The sequence below is a fragment of the Ochlerotatus camptorhynchus genome, unplaced genomic scaffold (assembly GCF_037179485.1).
Source record: "Ochlerotatus camptorhynchus isolate MF236.1 unplaced genomic scaffold, CSIRO-AGI_Acam_v1.1 ptg000082l, whole genome shotgun sequence".
Taxonomy (NCBI): domain Eukaryota; kingdom Metazoa; phylum Arthropoda; class Insecta; order Diptera; family Culicidae; genus Ochlerotatus; species Ochlerotatus camptorhynchus.
Genome location: NW_027040572.1, coordinates 4,441,126 through 4,460,625, shown reverse-complemented (window position 1 = coordinate 4,460,625; position 19,500 = coordinate 4,441,126). Strand labels below are relative to the sequence as shown.

The window sequence follows — 19,500 nt, the reverse complement described above, 5'->3', positions numbered from 1 at the left end:
GTTTGGCTGCTAGTTGATGAAGTACTCTAGGTTTATCACTATATGAGATCGCAGAAGGCTACGCTTGAAAGCTGGCGTGTTTTTCTTTTGCTGCGTATTTTTCCTAAGCGAATTAAACACTTTTTGGTTTTAAATTTGTTAACTTGTGTGCTGAAATTTAGTTGCAAGTGTTCATAAAGTTATCATTTAGTTATATCAAAAATCAATACGAAACTAACAATTTTAAATTGGCTCACTACTTGACTAGCCTATTGGTCCCAACGATTAACGTACCCCATTCTAGTCGAAATTCTAGTACTACGCAATATTTGTTTTGATTCGCTATGAAAGTTTGACAGATAAAATGAGGGTGTTCGTGCAGGCGACTACTACTGCCTCTACCCTTAACATAAAGTAACTACTGTACCTACTCATAGATGTCACCACTTGTCCCCGTATCATTGTCATTGCTTTTGTAGTTTCCTTGTTATGTTACAATAAATAAACGTTTATAGTTCTCATACCTCCGCCATGGCAGGACGGTCAAATAATAGTTCTCGTTTAAATTAATTAACACACAACGTACAAATCGGGTCCTATCCGTGCGCGATCAGAGGGGTTATTGGTTTTTCCTATGTTTCGAGGGGTGAATCGATTAGCTTGGGACCGAAGAGAGTACCAGAGCTGAACCAAGAAGTTGAGCACGTTATTTCGGGACCTTCTAGTCTTAGAGTTACCTCTATGGTTATATATTGTGTTGTGTATGTGTTTGCCTTGAGTGGCTTAGTTGAACTTGAATCTAACCTCCAAAATATATAACACAGATTCAGTTCCATTGTTCGGTGTCGATTTTCATTGCCTCCCGGGAGCCCGGTTCTCCGAGTTCGGATGCTACACTTTCGGCGTGTAGTTCTATTGAGAGATCGGTCCGGTTGGTGAATTAGCCCTGGAACGTGTTGATAATGTGTCCGTCGCGAGTTTTGGTGGTGATTCGGTGGCCGACTCTGCCGTGAATCAGCAAGTTTTCCGCTTGCAAAAGTGCTCGGCTGCTGGTCTCTTGCCGGTGTCGAAAATTGCAAGCAATATGAAAGATGCCTCGCTGGATACGCCCAAGACTGGACGGGTGGCAGTTGGTGATCGTGCTGTTCCTGGGAAAAGCACTAGACGCGAACCTTCTCCCAGATTACCATGGCAATGCAAGAAAATTTGTGTTCGTTAAAGGAAGTATTACGACAAAGGTGCATCACGAAATGAGGTTCAAAGCTTAGAGAAAATCAAAATTACGGAACCTATGGATTAGATTGGATCAAATTAACATGGTGAGGCCAGTCCAAATACATTTTACAATAAAAAAAAAACATAAACTAAATACGTGTCAGGTTTAAAAAGAATATTTTCGAGCCTGGAAGCGTGTATGTAATACCAATATCCATTTAATAACGGTGATGCATACATGCGGGGCTTATTCTAAGTGAAAGTAACCTCGGAATGGGCGTGACTCTCCAGACATTCTGAAATTGGTTGCTGGATATGCAATAGAGCGTAAATATTTAAAGATAATGTTACTTTGATTTAGGAAAAAAAAACGTGCGTCGGAAGAATATTTTTAGTAAGAGTAGGAGCTGAAATTATAAAAAAGTTTGCATGAGGAAATTTGGTGGAAATAAGCCGATATTGGGTGTCGGTGCTAACATAATTGCATTCACAGTCGGCAATTCGTTGGGAGATTTTAAGATTTTCATTCGAGGGCTGGCGTGAACTAACCTCGAATAGCACTCGGACCCAAGTCCGTCGGTTAACGAAGTGCTACGGACTGACTGAGGGCGATCCCCTGGAGGTATCCTTCGTCTCTTCGTGGCGTACCGTTAAGGATGCAATCAGAGAGCATGGTCAGCGAATTGAAGTTTGGTCTCGCGAGCGCCACCCGTCACCACGTGGCTGCCAGAAGTCGCGAGTGATCCGTTGGGGGAAAGTCGCTTCGCAGCGTGACAAAGCATCGCCAATCTACGTAATCGCTCGTCGAATTACGCTCCCAGCAATTCAACGGTTTGACGGAGAGTCCGTCCTGGTTAACTCAAACCCGAAGTCCGCTATAGCGGTACACGAGCGTCGCTTTTCTCCGTCATCGCATCGGTGCTCGTCGTTCGTCGAATTACAATCCTGACAACTCAACGGCCGGACGGAAGGTCCGTCCCAGGTAACTCACCTAACCGAAGCAAGCTGTAAGTACCAAACTGTTTTTTTATGAGTACCCACACGACACATACCAATACCACATATGGGATTAGTAGGGCCGAACAGATTGTTATAGAAGGACAAGATGGAAGAAGGGTTAGATTATTTAGGTCGACTCACGTACAGAGAAAAACTATACAAACATAAAATGACGTCACAAGGAAGGAAGTTAGAGAGAATGAGAAGTCAGGTAGTTCCCGTAGGCCTGCAAAGATCCCTCCGGGAGACCGACTGATTCTCTCTGACTCATTAGACAGGAGAAAAGGTATAAGGAGAAGAGGTAGGAATAAACCTCAAAAAATTTCAAACTGGAAATCCAAAACAATTAATTTTATGATTAATTATTAAAATTTGATTGGGCAACTGCAGCAACATATTTTTATCGGTTATCAATAAATAACGTTTTTGACTCATGAAATTTAATCTAGTACTTATTTCAGAGGAATAAGGGAAATTAGATCTTTAGGATTGGAAGGAATATATTTAGGACTATTAAATTAAGAGAAATTGGGCATGTATTTGGTTGTTAGGAGAGAAAAAGTAGGAAGATTCTGCTGAGTTGGGATAAATTGTTAGTTAGGACTTCGAGGATCCCCAGCGATTTTTCGAGGATCCCAGCAGGAATCTCCTTACAAATGTCAGTTCGCAAATGTCATTGACATCGTAAAGGGACCGCACTGATATTCAAAGTTCTGCCGCAAATGTTTCTTGTATAGTCCAGCTAATCGAGTACAGAGCTTTTGTAAATCCATCAGTAATATTAAAACAATGCAATGTTATACAAACTAGATGATTTATTGAGATAAAAGTAAGATTTTCCTTTTTTCCCTCGTTATAGTTATATGGATAGTAGTATCAAAGCCGTACCGTCTGATACTATGCTTTCGAAGAATATCAGTGTCAGAAGTGAAATTCAGTGCTAGACCAACATCTTACGTTAATTGACATTGTTGGCAGCACGCAGCACTGCTTGCCACACAATAATACTAATACAAAAATGGAACACGCTTAGAAAGCTCTCATATGGAAATGGTTTCTACGTTTATTGACCAGCAGATTGTTGAAGGCGAAATCTGTTGGAAATTTCGAATAAACTGCTTTCTGTTAGTTGTTAGCAGAGAACAGTGCAGTCAACAATCCTAGAAATCACTTTTAGATACTAAACAATAGAGTATCTGAGACTGCAAAGCATGTCTGATACTTCTATATATGTATATGCATTTAGATTCACATCTGAAGTCCCTGCAAAAAAATAATTTCTTAGCCCCACCCCTAATAGGATTTCCTCCCATTGTTATGAATGGGGAGGAGCTTAGAAAGAATGTTTGGTGCCAAGTATGCAAAAAAGAAGAGGAGTCGACTGTTACTCTAAATACATAAATAAGGACACCAACAACTTATTCAGTGGCAGGTACTCTATTCTGAAGTCTGTGAGAGGGAAATCACAAATCGTATGTCATCAAAATGCATGGCATGTTGAGAGATTGAGCTAGTGAGAGAGAGAGAGAGAGAGAAAATTGTGTGAGGGACAAATTTTCTTACTCTCTTGGCAGGAAGGTAAATAATAAACTGTATGAGAATCAGCTGTTGCATTGATTGTTCAGTAAATTGACGAATAATTTTTAAAGTAAAAGTTACAAAGAAGGTTGATATTTTTATCTCTAAGTACTTGAGCACGTGAATTCTTGATTACTGCTTATAAAATAAAAAAAACAATTGACTTTCTCTCTTCTTCCATACTGTATTTCAACGATGCCTACCATGGAAACTGCGTCATCTCTGAAAAAAGGCCAGCGCAAAGTCTAAGTAGGGACGTAATACTAGGTGGGGCAAAAAGTAACCTCCTTGGGATTTTTTTCTTCAATATAGCCCCCTTTTAGCTCGATACACTTATTCCAGCGATTTTTCAACTTCATGATCCCGTCCGAAAATTAATTTTCCGGAAGGTCTGCAAAATATTCCTCCGCGGCGTCGATGATTTCCTCACGTGAGCTAAATTTTCGATTGACGAGCCATCTTTTGAGGTTTGGGAAGAGATAATAGTCTGAGGGAGCCAAATCGGGCGAATACGGTGGATGCGGAAGCAATTGGATCCGTGAGTCATTGATTTTAGCCGTGGTTACGATGCATTGTCATGCAAAAACAAACAAAATCGATTCATGTGAGGCCGTTTTGCAGCGATCGCTCCAATAATGTACAGTAATACTCGTTGTTGATGGTTTTTCCTTTTTCGAGGTAGTCCACGAAGAGTATGCAATGATAATCCCAGAAAACCGACGCCATAACCTTTCCGACCCATCGAGCCTCCCTCGGCCGCTTCGGAGCACTCGTGCCGGTTTCAGTCCATTGCCGGGCACTCATTCTGTTCTCTTGGGTGTAACAGTGGATCCAGGTTTCATCAACAGTTACCAATCGACGCCAAAAGTCCGCCCGATTCCGTATCAGCAAGTCCAAACACTCTTTCGAAGTGCCCTCGCGTTCGTATTTTTGGTTAGGAGTGAGCTTGCGTGGCACCCAGCGGAAGGATAACTTTTTCATATGCAGAATCTCACCCAAAATATGGCATGTGCGCTCAGTGCTAATCTTTGCGGTATCTGCTAGCTCGCGTACCTTCACATTCCGATCAGCCAACACCATTTAAGGCTAATTATTTGTAATGCCTTAAGGCTGTTTTGTTCACTAGACCTGAAGTGAACTAAATAAAAATCATTAGAAATCGCGTTGCGTGAATCGCCAGGACGGGATTTCAGTTCCATTTTAATTTTTTTGACTGGCTCGACTCCAAGTAATTCTGTCAATTCATGCTTGATCTGATCCAGGGATTGACCACTGGGCAGACCTTTCAAGACAACCTTGAACAGACGTTCAGTTTTGGTGTTATAAGTGAAATATTAGTGATGCTTCTCAGTAAGATACTTGAGAAGACGTTTGAATCCGTCCAAGGTTTCTCCGATGGCCTTAAAATTGAAAACTTGAATATGACGAAGTTTAAGAGTTCTGTGCGGAGTGCATGCAAATCGGAAGTGGTTATCACAAAAGCGGGGGACCTTTTTCTTCTTGTCATTAAGCCGGGAATGTTGAATGGAGTTTTGCATGGAAGATGGATCCTTTTTAATCATCCGCGAGCATATCAAATTTGTCGAAGAACTTTTTTTTTTTTCTCTGGTTTGTTTTTTCCCTCGATCTTGTTTTTCGTGCTGAGCACCAATGCTACCGACGTGCCAGGGAGGCAGCTCCCACACCTGGACCCTACCTATCGACCCATCAACTCATGAACCGGGGACCAACGGCTTTACTTCCCATCCGAAGGAAGGTGTGATCAGAGAGGATCTCGTCGAAGAACTTAATAAGTATTGAAATTTGTATCCCTAATTAGAACCCCTTACTAAAAATTGAATTAATATACTCCCAATACCAAAAGAATCAACCAATAAGTTACGATATGTAGACTAGCTTATCACTCCATATCAGTATCTCGGGATGTTCTGAGGCATAACATCTCTGATCACGCCTTCCTTCGGATGGGAAGTAAAGCCGTTGGTCCCCGGTTCATGAGTTGATGGGTCGATAGGTAGGGTCCAGGTGTGGGAGCTGCCTTCCTGGCACGTCGGTAGCATTGGTTCTCAGCACGGAAAACAAGATCAACGGAAAAAACAAACCAAAGGAAAAAAAAAAACATGCAACGATTTTATTTCATGCAACGAAACGATCAAATTGCGACTATATAACTACACTTAAAAGTTTGGGCTATGATCCAACTCGATTTTCTGCTACTAGTGCGTGCTTGTGTTGGTGCAAGCGCTACTCGCATCTGTCAACTAAAAGCGTTCAGCAACCTGATGCCAACTTCATTACACCGTAATAGCGTTGGGCGTAACACAATTCTTCTGTGTTGTTATACGCCAGCGAGACATGGGGTGTATCAGATCAGCGGAGAACACTCAAAAGCTGCAGGTCTTCATCAACCGATGCCTGGTATATAATTCGTGCCTGGTGGCCTCACAACTGGATCTCGAATGCTGAGCTCCTTCGTCGATGTCATTAGAAGCCGATATCTACCGGAATTCTAGAACGTAAGTGGGGAAGGGTCAGCCACCCACTACGAAGGGGTGGACACAAAATCGGCAGACTCAAGGGCTCATGGTAGCGAAGCCTCGACAAGGATCTGATCTGGGCCCAGGTCAAGGCAAAAGCGAGCAACCGCCTAGGATAGAAATCTTTTTCGTTGGCCCTATGCACCACTAGGGCTGTGCAGGATACATGACTGAGGGAGAAACAGCATTTGTTATACATCGTAAACATTGGTTTTCAAAATTGAATTAAAAATCCTCTATTTGACACATGGGACTTATTTGACCTCACATTCTCTTATCAATTACACAATAGTATTCAAACTGTCAGCTTTTGACTGTGAACACATTATTTGGTAATTACTACTACAATCTATTGACTAAATAGATTATTAAACGCATTTAAATAAAAATCTTTAATATACAAGAGCATGGAGAAAAATTAGATCCAAAACACGATCTTACCATAGCGTACGCATTTTTTGGGTTTTTTTTTCATCAAACATATCATCATACATAACACATTTGGGATTACAGCGGCAGCCATTTCAATGATTCTAATCCATTTTGTTCCTAAAATCATCACTGTGCAAAAAAGCTCCCAATTAATAACTGTGCAAGTGCTTCATAGAACGCTAGTTTTAGAACAGGTAAAATAATACGTGTAAAAGTTTGTCAAACTTTCGGCTCTTGGTGAAACAATCTACTTAATTATCTCAATAATAAAGCTACTCACGTTAAATAATCAATAAATTAAAACGCAGTATTGTCTTTAAATGATTTGTGCAACCAAACTAATTTTAAACAAATGTCAACGATATTCGTAGATCTCCAACCATTCCAACCAAATAAAGTAGATAAGATCGTTAGCTTCTGAATTTCAATCACCCGGTAACCGAACACTTTCAACAAATCTAAATCGCCCCTTTACTCGTTTGACTAGAAATTTATTGCATCAAGTCGCGTTCCATCAGATAAATTTTGCCCACTAAAACTGACAAGCCGAAATTTGAAGATAGGTGACTTGTGACCAATTTCACAGAAACTTAAACAAACCTTCATCGCTAACAGTTACTTCACCTACATTTCCGAAACAGTCACCCCCCACACCACGTGCCATGTGAACAGAAATACAAACAATCCCGGGAAACGATTGATACAAATCAATAATGCACAAATGTTATCTTGTGTTTGCTCTCAGAAACATCCAACAATTCGCCTCTACAACATCGTCGTGGTCATCGCCAGGCAGGAGACCATAAATTACTTGATCGTTTGGATTCAATCAGGCTGCCCATCCGCCCGATCCAGAGTCGGTTTGCCGAAATGAACAGTTATTTTTTACGACCGTTACGTAAATTTCTCCCGTTCTCTCCGTAAATTTTACATCTTTTGGAGGAAGGGAAGGGGGAGGTCAGAATCTCGAATTTCATACCTTTTGTGACGCGCATGATTATGCGTGCATTGCGCGCTTCTTCAACGTGGATAAAATCTATTCCAAAGGAAAAGGGCTCGGTTGCGGTTCGTCGATGAACAGCGATGCGCGCATCCTAAACACTTTCAATGGTTTGCCGGAGCGACTAACTTAGCTAGCTATCAGAACGATCGGCGAAGAATCGGTCGTGGAAATAAAGAGTCAAATTAACGGTGTGGAACGGTCTGCTTGATGGAGGCGGATGAATGGTCGTAAAAAATGGGTCATAAAAACATAATTTTATCAATTAAATCGACATAAATTGTGTGCCTTTACAAGGGTGTCACAGTTGATAATCTCGGTGGACCAGAACTGATTGTCATGGTGGAGGTCTGATTGGTGTTAATTGTTTGGTGGGTGAGGATTTCTGGGAAAATAAAACGAACAGTCTGCAATGATGATTGACTTTTAGAATTGTTATTACGAACGAAACAAATACAAATGATAAACCATGATGAATACCGCAGACCCAGTCTTTATGTTTATAATGGACTTGGAATTAATTCTACTTCAATTTGCTTTCTACTATATTTATCAGTTGTGTAGATCACAGTATGTTGATACAGTGTTCAACGGGTACGAGTCATTTCACCTATGAATATTTCACCACCAAAAATATTTCATTTTAACAGAGCTTTCATCCTGGGATGCCTTGGGATGAAAAATCCTTTGTGATTTTTTTAAGCCAATTTTACGGGTTTCAGACACTACGAGAATAACCCATGCATGAGATTTAAACCCATGATGTAGCATAAGGCATAGATGCAATGACAGATTCTGGTGATTAATCAACTAATATTTCGCTTCGATAGGTAATTAATTTAAATTTATCATTGAAAATATTGCACATAAAACACTTGTTGCTTATGATCTGTGTAATAAGAAGCGAAGAAGCTTGATTCTGATCAGGCTTCAACATCTTGATGAAATTTTGTTGCTTTCTTTATTTCAACTTTTCAGTGCTCGCGACAATTTTTGTAATACGAGCACTCGAGCGTTGTACTTTGTACAACACATGTGGGCCGTCCGTTACTTCTCGGAATATCTCGTGATTCTGACCAAATAGAAGGTTACAGTCCAGTAGGTCCAGCACTTTTGGTTGGTGAACAGAAGTTTTGAATCCTGATAAATGTGGGCGTCTTAGTGGAATTTATAAAGAAATAGAAGGATTAGTAAATTTCATTTAATTCCACTACCGTATTTGCTTATCCTTGACAGATATGCGGTTTTCGTCTACAATGTGCAAACTTCTTCAGTGTCTTGTACTTAGTCGAGTATTATGTTGTTTTCGTTTTTGTGGTGTAGCTACACCGGTGCTACACTGCCGTACCAAAATATTTTAGGGTGTAGATATAGGATACACCTTTGTTTACAAACAAATGATGTTGAGCTGTCAAAGACTCGCGCTTATTCCTGCTTACACTACGCCACTGCTACACCACAAAAACGAAAACGGCATTAGTACAAGACACTGAAGAAGTCTGCAGTGCAGTTTCGAACCCCTTCGGATACGGTGGTGTTTAAAGTTTGTTTTCTGTTTTGTGCGTGCGTTCGCTTTCATAGTTTTCGGCTGCATTTGCCAGATTAGAGCTGGCACTCTGCCTCCCGGACAGTTATACGTGGGGTGGTTTTCTCGCTTTCCGAGAAGTTTTAAAGTCGTGAAAAAAAACATGATTCATCATGTTTGCATTCATCAGAAGACTTGGCGCTATCATCGTTGATTGATGTTTTCTCCCAGACCAGAAATTTGTGACATCGCGAGTGATAGTTTTAATTTCAGTTTATGATGTTGGTTCGTTCGCACTATTTTTTTCAAAAAACTTAAGTGTTTTCGATCGAAAGTGTACTCCCGTGCATTCCCGGTTGATTTTCAGGGGAAATTCCGTATTACAAAATTACCCACCGATTTTTGTTTTCTGCCGTTCGACGACAACGGGTGTGCTTTTGCGAGAGTGACGTTTCTTGAAACCGTTTCTTTGCACGGCTGTGTTTTTTTGTAACCAGCAGTTGTATGTGTGCCTGCGGATTGCATTGCCTCCTGGGAGGCCGGTTCACCGTATTCGAATGTCACGCTTTCATCGTGTAGTTCTATCGATTCATGAAGTGAAGTCATGGATTCTTTTGCAATATATCGGGCGAGATATTTTCTTTATTGTTCTCTTAACATTCATTCCATTATTTTATGACACATTATATGCTGGGTATGGGACGATCCAACCAGGGCACCCGATTGAAGCGATTTGGATGGGGAGTGTGGAATTGCCTACTTCCTGTCGTTAACATTGAATTGAAGGCGGGCTCAGTTTAGGAGATGTCTTAACTACCCAGAAGGTCTCGGAACATCTTAAAAGTATTTGCAGTTGTCTGAACCCAAGCAACACGCAAATTCTATATACTGCAACCTCCATTTACGAACTAAACTGGGGATTGCGTCATTGCAGAAAAACTCGTAATATTTAGGATTAATTCTTTGAAAAAAAAAAATTATTGAAAATATTGTCAAGTACCTATGGGTATTTTTGGAATTAAAGTGCTGTGTACCGCAACCGGAAAACCATATCTGATGCCATTTTAAAATCCAAGTTGGCGGGTATTTTTTTTTTTTTCAAAATGGCTTCAGACATAGATTTCTGGTTCATACATGTCACAAAAAAAATTGGTTATGTGGAATTTGCTTCGATATTCGATAGATTTCAATTTCTTACTTTAGTGTTCACTACCACTCAAACTTGGTAACTTGTTCGTTGGCACCGTGCCGTACATTTAATATTTGTCTCTACTCGAGCCTCTACTGTTATGATACAGAGTAATATCCAGTGTCTTTGTTGTGTATAACTCAATCCGTAGATAATTTGGCTAGATGAAAGAATGATCGATTATGTTTATAAGGTGCACATAGTTCAATTCTTCTCACATTTTTAGGTAACTAAGATTTAAATAGATAGTTAAGTCAGGTAGACAACGTTCACCAAATTTATCAAGCAAAAACGGTTTAGCTGTAATAATAGTTTTTAAGTTAGAATCCATACTTTACTTTCATCGTTAACAATTCACTTTTACAACTAGTACCTAATGAATTTTTATATAAGCCGATCGCTCGTATGTGGATAAGTTTAAATATAAGAAAGTTTAATATTAAGATAGTTTAATAATGTTTAAATACCAGGATAAATTTTAGCACGCCCTTCGTCACGTCTAGTAATTTTTCACTCAGTCCACCTTTTATACTTTACGTCTATTGTTTCTTTGATGTTTGTTTTTTTTTGTTTCTTCACTAGGTTCATATTCGTCCGGGTCGCTGTTGACGTGGGATGTTCAGCACCGTTACTATCGAGGTGCATCGGGTCCGACGGGCTATTCGACGTAGCGCAACCAACACTCCGGAGTGCGGTCTTGGTCATATCGATGCGCATTACTACCGACGCCTACGTCGAGCACGGCGATCTTCACGGCTGGGCGTTCGTATATAGCACCGGAAGTCTGCACAGTAGCGCTTCGCACCTGTCCGTCCAATCCCTGCTTGATCCCGGTAACTCGACCTTCAGGCCAAGTGTTCCGGGGAAGTTTCGTGTCTACGATTACAACGATGTCGTTGATTCTGATGGGCTTCACCTCCGTAAACCATTTCGTCCTACGAGTGATGGAAGGAAGATAGTCTCGTAGCCACTGTTTCCAGAATTTGTTGGCCAAGGTTTGAGAAAGTTCCCAGCAATTCTTGAGTACTTCTGAGCTGTCGTCAAAAGGTACCCAAGGTCTCAACCCGTAATCCCAGTAAAAAATGGTTGGGAGTTAACACTGATGACTGGTTATCGTACGAGTCGCTCCCACACTCCACCCATGTGTTGTGATGCGGAAGGAATGAACTTCCAGGAAGTATGTGAGGAGGTGGACTCCGCTGCAAGCCGCTCTCGATCTAAATTTGCCATAGCTTCTTCGAGTTCTTTACTAGCCCCCTGGAAGTTTGTACCTCTGTCACTATATATGACTGCTGGTAAACCTCTCCTAGCGATGACGTTTCTTAGTGCCATAATACATGAATCGGTAGTAATGATGTGAACGATTTCCAAGTGGATGGCGCGAGTGGTAAGACAAGTGGCGAGAAGTACCCAACGCTTCTCGAGACGGCGTCCAAGGATGATCATAAATGGACCAAAGTAGTCCACCCCCATACAAGTAAACGGACGAGCGAAGGCACCCAGACAAGGCAGTGGCAAGTCGCTCTTGACCAGTTGTTGTGGTGCATTGCTGACAGCATCGACGAATACTGTTGTAGGCAGCCTTTAGACGAGGGATGCTGTATCGCTGCCGCAACTCGTTGATCACTGTGTTGTGGTTCTGATGATGATACTTGCTATGGTAATGTGATCTCGTGGAAGGATGACGCGATTCACCGTATCCTGCTGAACAAATGGACAAGCGCTGGGCCTACCACGAACACGGAGTACATCGTGCTCATCTAAGAACGGACAAAGGTGATATATTGGACTGCTTCTGGGTATAGTCTTCGTGGAGTGTTTGGACGCTCGTATATCCGAAAGCATCGCTATCTCATCTGCGTAAGCACTACATTGAGCAAACCGGAACAGATAGTTTTCAGCCATATCTAGCTCTGAATCCACCAACGCTCCAAAAGTTCTTTCCTTGGGTCTGGATGTCCTCACGTTCCCGATGAATCGAAAAACGTATGCAGTTCGACGTAGAAGTGGAGTCCATTTAGAACAGAATTGAGGGTCAATAATTGGCTCCCGAAATTGGATGTGAAAGAGTGAATTTGGACGTAGTTCCTCCGTGGATGCGCTATCGGTGTGTAGTTCCATGGGCCAATCTTGTTCATGGTTCTTGAGAAACGCCGGATCATTAAACCATCGACTAGTTCTACTGATGTCTGGCGCCCGTTTTCACTTAGTTCCATCATCCATTTTTTTTGCGTCTCAAAGAAAAGTGCTGTATTCCAATATTTGCATCAACAGTTCTGAAACTTTTGCAAATGGTGGATAAAATATTCAAGGTTTTTTTGTGAAGTTTTGAATATGATTGGCTGAGTTTGTATGAATTTTATGCACTTTTAGTAAGTCAATTATTATGAGACTGTATTATATTATTCTAAATGTTATTTATTGCAGTACAATGAACCAAATGAGCTTAAATTTTTATCGTGTCTAGTTAAAACATAAGTCTTTAAACATCGGTTCAAAATTTACTAATATCTATCACAAAGAAAACAATTAAAATCCAAAAATTATAGTAACAAAATTTTAGATTGAAAGATGGGGACTATAATGAGTGTTTTGGCAACAGAGAAGATGAAACTGTTGGGGGCAAAAAAAACCAAAACGTTTAAAAATAAAATCAAGCTGATGTTACTTTTTTTTTCGTAGTTATTAGATTTCAGTTAACTTCGCACCACTTTAAACAATTATGTTTTGGCTACAAATAAAAAAGGAACAGTTCTTTTTTGTCCATTGTACTTCAAGAAATAATAATTTGAAGAATGAAGGTCAAATAAGACTTGTGATCACGCACGATAGGACCCGATTTTCTACGTTGTGTTATAAAGATTAAAATACGATGATGATTTGGGCCGTCCTGCCATGGCGGAGGCAGATAATACTGTGTTTGTTTATTTATTGTATATAGGACATGATATCAATAACATTGCAATCTGGACAAATGACAGTAACCTACATAATTGAAAGATTACATCTATTGGTAAGAGTATTAACTATTCTATAGTTCAGGGTAAAGCCGGTAAATGTCGCTTGCACGAACAACTTGTTTTACTAAAATTTCTCAAACTTCATACAAACTCAACCGTTCAAGCTCAAAAGTATACCGATAATAGATGAACCAGCCGATGGCTGAAAGTCTCTTTAATAAAGAAAGATAAGGTATTCCGATAAATTTTGAATATTTTATCCATCAGCAGACACAATTCCAGAAATATTGATGAACATACTTACAGCTCTTTGAACAGACGACAAATTCATGGTATACACTGTATTATGTCCAGTACTGTAAGAGTTAAATCTTTAAACTTAAACCAATTCGAATCAATTAAGACGACAACTCCAAACTACAGCTTTGAAGTATTAAAGAATATGACACAACACAACATGGTCCAACACCAGACAATCAGACTTAACTTTTTGAATATTGTTTTTCTTGAAAACATAGTATCTCAAAACATAGGACTTCAGTAACGACATCTCTCGGGTTTCACGCGGAAAACAAGCTTGCTCGCTAAGTCGCAAACTACATTGAACTGAATTTATTAAAACGTCAAAGTGATTCGGGGAGTAGTTCACGGCAATGATAATATTCAAATCAATCGTTCATTACTTGAACGAAGATCCAAATTGAAAAGCTCCGTCTACTTGTATGTTGTCCAACTATACGGCAATAATCGAATTAAATGCTCATAAATTGTCGCAACACTTTCTTCTTGCGCCTCTGTTGGTTCGCTCCGACCAATTCATTTAAAACGCTTCTCTGTTGGCTAACAAGATTTATTTTAATTTCTCACATCACGTGCCTACATGTCACATGTCGCCCATCGTGAACAACATTCGAAGGACTTGGACTACTCTGCTACCACACTTTGTTGAAGAATAGCAGGAGACGACTGCGACTGGCAGCATCTCCACTAGCGGCAGCAGTAGCATCGAGCTGAACTCGGTAACCGATACCCCCTGGGTTGTCCCGCGTGCGTAATCGAATCCAATTCAGCTGGTCGATGCGGGACAAGCGGGCCTACAAGAAAAACTTCGTTCCATGCGAGCTTGATATTGAATTTTATGCTTCGAGCATTTCACTTTCTGCTGCTGCTGCTACTCTTCACAGCTCACGAGCACGCATATTTATTTATGACACAGATATAGCAGTTTTTCCAGCTTTGCTTGCACGGATTACTCCCAAGCGCGATCGATACTTGTAAAAAGAAGAGACAGAGGAAACTCCAGCCGACGACGACGACGGCAGAGGTGCACTTTATGGTGAAATGCAATTAATGTAATTTGCATCGGCGGGCACGGACCCAAACATACAATTCCTATTTAATTGGATTTATTGAATGATTTCACCAAATCAATTTCAATACCGTTCGTCGTCGCGTCGTTGTCGTTACTGTTTTTACTTTGGGATTGACCGTGATCATGAGGGGTGGTTCGGATGTATCGGGGTTTGTTTTTCAATTTACGGTCATTTTAAGCAGCGGGAAAGAACATTCAGCACTGTTCTTTCAAAAAATAAATTGCAAGTAATGTTCGGATGAATCACGAACCTGGCTCAATCTTCATGCCTCTGGCTAAAACTTTCTTTAAAGTATTTTGCGAAAAATCTGACCAAACCCATCATTTTCATTTATACTCAAACTGTCAGAGATTCTTGGTTTATTTGAAAACCAAACGTATTTAATGTTACACATAATCACAGCGAGTACCAACTCCCCATCCCAAACAAACCGAAAGCAGCTTATAGCTAATCCCTCCTTGCATGCACAAAGACAATTTCCTCCACATTCATTCCGATCATTTATGGCATTGTTTGATATAGAAAACGAAACTCCCGGTCCCGGTCTCGAGCCGGAGATGTTCCCTGGGGCTCTTCGAAAACGAAACACAAAAGATTCCAATCAACGATAGCGAAATTAATCTTCTAAACTCCCCCGCATGCGGGAATTGGATCCAACTCTTGGAGCAGGCTGGGGCAGTCGCAGTACTTCCAACCCCAAGCAAATTTGCCCGTTTCTAAGCCCGGTTTCGATCCTCGGTATCTATTCTCACCGATCTAGGTTCGTTCTCCCCTAAAACAGCCCGCGCGCGACTTATAAAGCAAAAGTGAAACATCGAAAACGGCAGACTTACCTCTGATCCCTGCGCAACGAGACCGCCAGCGGCGCCACTTTCATTCACGGAATCTAATGGATCATCATCCTGGGATTGGACCCCCGGTTCGGGTGGTGTCGTCGTCGTCGTCCCAGCACTATTCTCATGACCCAATTGCAGTTGCAACTTTTGCTTCTGCTCGTCGCTTTCCAGTTGCTCCTTGAGCCGAGCGGACGCAAACGTCGAGTACGGTTCTCGGTTATCTTCCGGTCGGATCTCGCACAGCTGATCATCCAGATACCAATTGGCCGTGGGGATCTGAACTGCCGGTGGTTGCTGAAGCTGCTGCTGCTGTTGATGTTGAACCACCGCTTCGTGATGTGTGATTGGACATGTGTCCTCGCTCGATTGGCTCCCGATTAGGGCTTCCTTGCACCTTTTTAGGTAGCTTTTCATCTTGGAGCGGCTCTTGCGTACCTCCCCGCGACTTAGCGTTCCACAGTGGGAATAGTGATGATGATGATGATGCTGGTGATGATCGCTTTCACCGCTTTCGATTACTAGAATATCGTCCAAGCCTCCCCCGCAACTGACAGCGTTCCCAGCGGTGATGCTCGAGCTGGGGTCAGATTCTATCGATCGATGACCGTGACGGCCCGAGGAAAGCGCTACTGACGATACGGCCGAAATATTCGAGGGAAGGTTCAATGATTCGTCGTCGTGCTGGTTTTTCCACGCGTTATCGTCGAAGGACTTGGCGCGACGAGCCGTGGGAGTCACCTAAGCGAGGGGAGAAATGTAATGAAATTTGCATTAGTTTGCATGTTCGAAAGATTTAGGAAAATTTACAATTCTATCCAAACCAATGACAACAAATACATCAAACCGAAATATCGATTCTTGCACTCTCTTATGGGTTTCATATTTTATAGTACATAGTGGGACATGGTGTTAAAAGTGCCACATGGGTAATATGACCAACATCACTTCTTCAGGGACTTTCAAAAATAAATTCAATGGTTTTTCGTCCAGAATTGCAGCATGGTGTAATTTTCATATGAAGTATTGTTTGAAAAGTACGAGAGGCTATTAGCCTGCTGGCATGTATTATACTTTGATTTGAAATCCATATAATACTGAGGCATTAGATGTGGAGGTGCGACGTTTCGCATAATGGACGTTTGGCATAATGTTGGCCTAAGGATCTAAGATTGGGCCCATCGCTAAAAAGCTGCTATTTATCAATTTTATCTAGATGAACGCGTCATTGGTACGATACTAATTGATATTTTTTGGATGCTATTGAAAATTTAGTCGATTGCTGAATTTATGTATGGGCCCAAATTAGGAGCATTTAGGCCGACATAACATCCATTTCCTCTAAATGCCAAATCATCGCAGGCTACACCCCTAATTGTGAAATTCTATCATCATCTAATTCCTACTCGTCTTGTTAACATTTGAGGTTTTGACAATCGGGGTAATGCTGAACAAACATTTTAAAGAGATAAAGAAATCGTGAATCTCCCGCACCAAATGCTTTCATGTAAGGTTTAGCATTATAGGGGAAATGGATGAATGTCTGCCTAAATGCTCCTAATTTGGGCCCATACATAAATTCAGCAATCGACTAAATTTTCAATAGCGACCAGAAATATCCATTAGTACCGTCTCAATGACGCGTTCATCTAGATAAAATGGATGAATAGCAGATTTTTGCGATGAGCCCAATCTTAGATCCATAGGCCAACATTAGAGCCATTTCCCCTATAATAGTATTCATATGGAGCTTTTCCAGCCCAAAACGCAAACCGGTTGGACATGAGTGTTTTTTTTATTTTTTCCTTGATTTGTTTCTGTCGATCTTGTTTTCCGTGCTGAGCACCAATGCAACCGACGCCAGGGACGCTATCTATCGACTCATCAGCTCATTAACCGGGGACCAACGGCTTTACTTCCCTTCCGAAGGAAGTCGTGATCAGAGATGTTATGCCTCAGAACATCCCGACGGCGCCGACTGGGATTGAACCCAGGCCTGCTGGGGTGAGAGGTAATCACGCTTACTACTACACCACTGGCGCCGCTACACATGAGTGTTTCCGATTTGAATGAAACATTACTCACCAATTGCTGCAATTTTCATTTGAATATGATATTTTCTTCATAGTAACTATTAAAAAGGGCGTATTAAGAAATGGATTGCATTTTTTTCAAAAAATCATGGCATGCAAAATATTGATCTGAATAAAATGAAGTCTGAGAAAAAGTTGTAGGTTGTTAAATTGTCTTTGAGAAAAAAAAATGCATTGAGCAAAAAACCTAGTAAATAAATATTTAAAAAAAATCGTAAACGTTGATTATCTTAGAACAACCCCCTTTCGAATTTTATAAATAATGTTTTAAAGAAAACTGAAGGAATGCTATAAAATTTGGTGAAAAGTGTGAATTAAATTATTGATTCAATTTAATCCTTCTATTACTCCTGGGAATCAAAAATGAAAAGGAGCTTTCGAAAAATTTGCTGAAATAAACTTTTTTCCTAAATCCAGCCGTTCTCAAGTTAATGTGATTTATTAATTAAAGTAATAATAATTTTCAACATTTAAGAGTATTTCCAAATGTTAAGCATGATGTCCAGCAACGAGATGTTTTTTTCATGGTTGTATATTAAAAAACAAACAATTCATTTTCAGATATGGTAGCTGTTAGACTTCCTCGATTCTGTTTAGACGCAGTGGAAGAGAAACAAGTTTATAAGTAAATACAATCAAGATTTCTATAGTACGGTTAATAGGGACCGCACAATAGGAACCGGCATTAACGAATACACGTAGCATATGGGATGAACACTTATTGTAGGGTAATTTGAAGAGATAACTTCCTGGTGTTTTCTGAAATGTTTTTAACAAGATAGATGACCTCCTTTTGGAACAATTTTCCATCCGGAAAGTCAGGAGTATGGTCCTCAATACGTTTTATCACATTTAAATTTGGAGTTGTGACCAGAAAATTTATACTGAGGACCACGGGATGGTCTACTAAAAGATCCGGAATATCCGTAAAAGTGGTCAATTTATGAAACTGACCCTAGAGCTCCGTGTTTTTTTAGAAATCACTCACAGACATCTTAGCAGAATGAATTCGGAGTTATGATCGGAATGTGGACACTAAGGGCTACGGGATGGTCCTCTAGAATATTCGGAACGTCTGTAAAAGTGTTCACTTAATTAAACTGATCCTCGTGCTCCACATTTCCGGAGAATTTTGAGATTAGGACGTAATTGCTTTTGTAAACAAACACAATCGCCGATAAGCTCATCTATAACAGTAAAGGCAACGAAAGGCTGTCCTCAAGGAGGAGTCCTCTCACCACTAATGTGGTCTTTAGTTGTAGATGATCTTCTAAGAAGCCAAGAGGCGAAAGATTTCGAAGTTGTGAGCTTTGCGGATGATATAGTTATCGTAGTTAGAGGAAAGTTTGACGCTATCATTTCAGAAAGAATGCAACAGGCTCTAAAGTTTACCCAATCTTGGTGTATTAAGGAGGGCCTAAACATTAATCCGTCAAAAGTAGTAATCGTTCCTTTTACTAGAAAGAGGAAGTTCAACCTAAAGGAGTTCAAGCTTGGAGGAGAACAGATCCATCTTAGTGAACAGGTCAAATACCTAGGAGTTATATTGGATGCCAAGTTGAATTGGAATGCTCAGATTGATTCTGTGATCAACAAAGCAACCAGTGCCCTGTGGTTATGCTTCAAAACTGTTGGTAGAAAATGGGGTTTGAAACCAAAAATGACAATGTGGATTTACACATCAGTAATCCGTCCAAAACTAACTTATGCTTCGTTAGTATGGTGGCCAAAAACGAAAGAGGCTACCGCACAGAGGAAGCTAGCAAAACTACAACGTCTAGCATGTA

At 40.7% G+C, this 19,500-nt stretch overlaps 1 protein-coding gene across 1 annotated transcript in view; it reads right to left on the bottom strand.

Annotated features, from left to right (window-relative positions):
- The window catches only part of LOC135698070 (uncharacterized), a 285,545-nt gene that overhangs the window by 71,871 nt on the left and 194,174 nt on the right, over nucleotides 1-19,500 (bottom strand). The window contains exon 2 of the mRNA XM_065217929.1: nucleotides 15,621-16,361. Within this exon, the coding sequence (XP_065074001.1) occupies nucleotides 15,621-16,361 (741 nt within the window). The remainder of the gene's footprint in view (nucleotides 1-15,620; nucleotides 16,362-19,500) is intronic.